The sequence below is a fragment of the Dipteris shenzhenensis genome, chromosome 24, assembly GCF_047967505.1.
Source record: "Dipteris shenzhenensis isolate YYH24624 ecotype China chromosome 24, Dip_SZ_1.0, whole genome shotgun sequence".
Lineage (NCBI taxonomy): Eukaryota > Viridiplantae > Streptophyta > Polypodiopsida > Gleicheniales > Dipteridaceae > Dipteris > Dipteris shenzhenensis.
In genome coordinates, this window is record NC_141619.1 from 30,132,203 (window position 1) to 30,135,153 (window position 2,951).

The 2,951-nt window shown below is 41.3% G+C and overlaps 1 protein-coding gene across 1 annotated transcript; it reads right to left on the reverse strand.

The window, feature by feature from the left end:
- Positions 1 to 1,147: 1,147 nt before the first annotated feature.
- On the reverse strand, positions 1,148 to 1,914 carry LOC147886471 (dirigent protein 20-like). The gene is made up of 2 exons (XM_087395259.1): positions 1,445 to 1,914; positions 1,148 to 1,295 (listed from the first exon to the last, which is right to left on the reverse strand). Exons 1-2 carry the CDS (start codon positions 1,912 to 1,914, stop codon positions 1,148 to 1,150), a joined length of 618 nt encoding a protein of 205 aa, XP_087251385.1.
- Between the last annotated feature and the right edge of the window lie 1,037 nt (positions 1,915 to 2,951).

The window sequence follows — 2,951 nt, forward strand, 5'->3', positions numbered from 1 at the left end:
CGCAATGTGTGGTATGAAGGGGGCTTGAAGCCCGGTTCATAGTTAGCAATATAATTCCATGCAGCTCACATATCATCGTTATCAACCATATTCAGTGGATATCCTAACCGCAAAACTGATCTACCAAGAGCATGCTGTGCATTCTCTAAATCTTGAATTCGGAGGCTCTCAACTATTGTTGGCTGCTTGAAATTAGGAGTCTCAATTTCCAATCTCGTTGAACTCGAGCCATAGGTAAAAATCTATCTTGCATGTTAGTGTCCACACAAGGTGTTGTCATGGGAGCCTGCAATACTTATACTTCCATCACCATGTGTTCTTGAAGACTCTACTCCACTTACACCGAGAATTTTCCAAAGTGATCTTCTTCGGATTTTTCTAGAAGATTGCAACTTCTTTGTCAAGGTGCGAGCTACTGCAGTAGCTCTTAGGGCCACACAATGTTGAATGCTCTTTCTTTAGAGTATGACTAACATTAATCTCCACCTTTTCCCAAATTTACACAATGGAAATCTTTTTCAACTACTTTTTATGCACTTTCAAGTATATAGAACATGGTATGCATGTGCAAGTTTTATATTAAGCATTTCTATTATGAATATTTTAACAAATCTAAAAGAAAATATCATAAATTTTAATGTTCCATTGAAGTCCAAGAGCCACATCTATTTTAGGTAAATATATCAGTTACGCATTATTTCTTTTTATAAAAGTCTTTATATGGATTTTAAAAAAAGATTGAATACCAAATGTGATTATTTTAGCATTTTCGGAATAGAGAATAGATCCCAAGCAATTGGAGACAACAATATTGGACGAATGTACCAAATGGAAAACAAGGAAAAAAATATTTTGGAATCATAAAAATGGGACAAAGTTACTCCACAAAAGATAGGATGAGAGACAAATGTGAAGATTATGTTTTGGGATGAACAAATCTATAGAAAAGTATTTGTTGAACACGTCGACCCAACTATAGATAATCAAGAGTAGTACGTTGCAAAAGGAACAGCGAGAAATGACGAGTTGTCAAGCACAAGATCGTTGGCATTCATTACTCTTGCTTAAGATCAAGTGAGAACAAGTGCTTTTTAGCCAAGGGTTGCAATTCATGAATACAGGAAGGATATATGATTAAGCGATCATTCTACGCTCGACATCCAACTACAACGCTATTTCCTACGATGAACTGGACAAATTGAATAAAACTGGATGAATAAAACTGAAGCAGGAGAACATGCAAACCCTTGACTTCAGCTGATGAAAGCTTAGTGTTTACGCGTGCTGCAGATAGGCTGCAGCATTCAAACCACAGAAGCCTCCACACTAAGACGACAACTTGGCCTTTCAATCCTCACGCTCACACTTCCGTGAGACAAAGTGAAGCTCATGAAGATATGTGAGATTAGGTCTATCCAATTGCACGAGATTTCGTGTGACATACCCTCTCACGCCTCTGAAGCTTCCAGTGCCCCCGAGCACAGCCAGTTCGGCGCCGGGATTGCTAGTGCTAGTATCAAATCCATCGTATGTGATGGTTCCGTTGTAAATCCCGTCATTGTACGAGACGATTATATTCAGCATGATCATCTGTAGTGAATTATAGCTGGTGTTGAGGGAGAATCCCCTAGCGGTCCCCAAGAGCTTGGACTTTAAGGGATCTTGTCCCCGGGTGATGTTAAACGCAAAGACTCTCATTTCCCCGAATGAGGCAGTCACGTTAGGATCTATGGGAGGCAGGAGAACTGCGAGATCAGGGAGGGCTAGGTAAAGTTGCACATAGTACCGAAGCTTGTGCTTCTTGTATGGGACAGGACCACCAGAACCACCGTTAACGAAGGAGGCAAGGAGGATGCAGAGTGACATACAGAATATGGTGGAGCAAGGGGAAGGTAAGAGCTTGGGCAATACCATGATAGCTGCGGTATTAGTGTGAGAGGCGACAGCGGATAAGCAACTGAGAAAGTTGACACATGCAGGATGCCTTCCTTGGACGTGCTTTTATACAAAATTCATGCATTCCTTGTTCGTCGCTTGCTCGACCTTACAGCTAAGAAACAGAGAGTCCACGCTTCCTTCTAGCGGCTTAGCGGCTTTGATTATGTTAAAAACATGTTCTGTTACGTCGTGGCTCCCTTTAAGTGAAAGTTTATCGGGGATTGGGAAGTTGGGATTGCCATCTCCGATAGCACGATGCAGTTTGGTTTAACTCATAAACATTAGCACAGTCATTTGATGATTGCCATCGTCCTCTAGGTTTGCGCCTGTAAGTGACACGCGATGTTTCAAAATCTCGAACGCAGGCAGCTACACGATTGTATGGTAGAGTTTACGCCGTACGTCCATCCGTAAGACAAGTCGACATTAGGCTCTTCTTGCAACTTCGATTCGCGCGCTGATAAGTCTTCTCCAAACGCAAGCTGTTTGGCTTCTCCCAACGCAAGCTTTACGCTACTCCCAACGCAAGCTTTAAGGGTTCTTGCAACTTGTTTTCCCATCACATGGGACAAGCGCACTCAACATCGCATTTTATGAAAATAAACCAAGCTTTCCATGTCGGGTTCCTCTTATACTAACCAACGTGCTTTCAAGCCCATTAATTACAAACCTTTTCTCATGCCCAACACTTATTATTTCCATAATAAGGGGACACTTTCAAGAACATATGCATCGTTTGTATCCCTCCCAAGGCCGACCCCCTTCCTCCCAATATCCTTGAAGCCAATGCTTCTTGAAAAATATTAGAAATGTATGTCAGAAAGGCATCCAAAGCAACTCATCTCATTTTGGGGGAAAGGTCAAAGGAAAATGAGCAATGTATTTCATTGTTCCTCCACTCCAACTATGCAATTGAACATTTTGACCAAACTTGAAAAGAACTAGAACCTTATATGGTGGGTACTTATGTGCTATAGAATATTCAGTTTCAAAGCTTTAAATTTATGCAACAT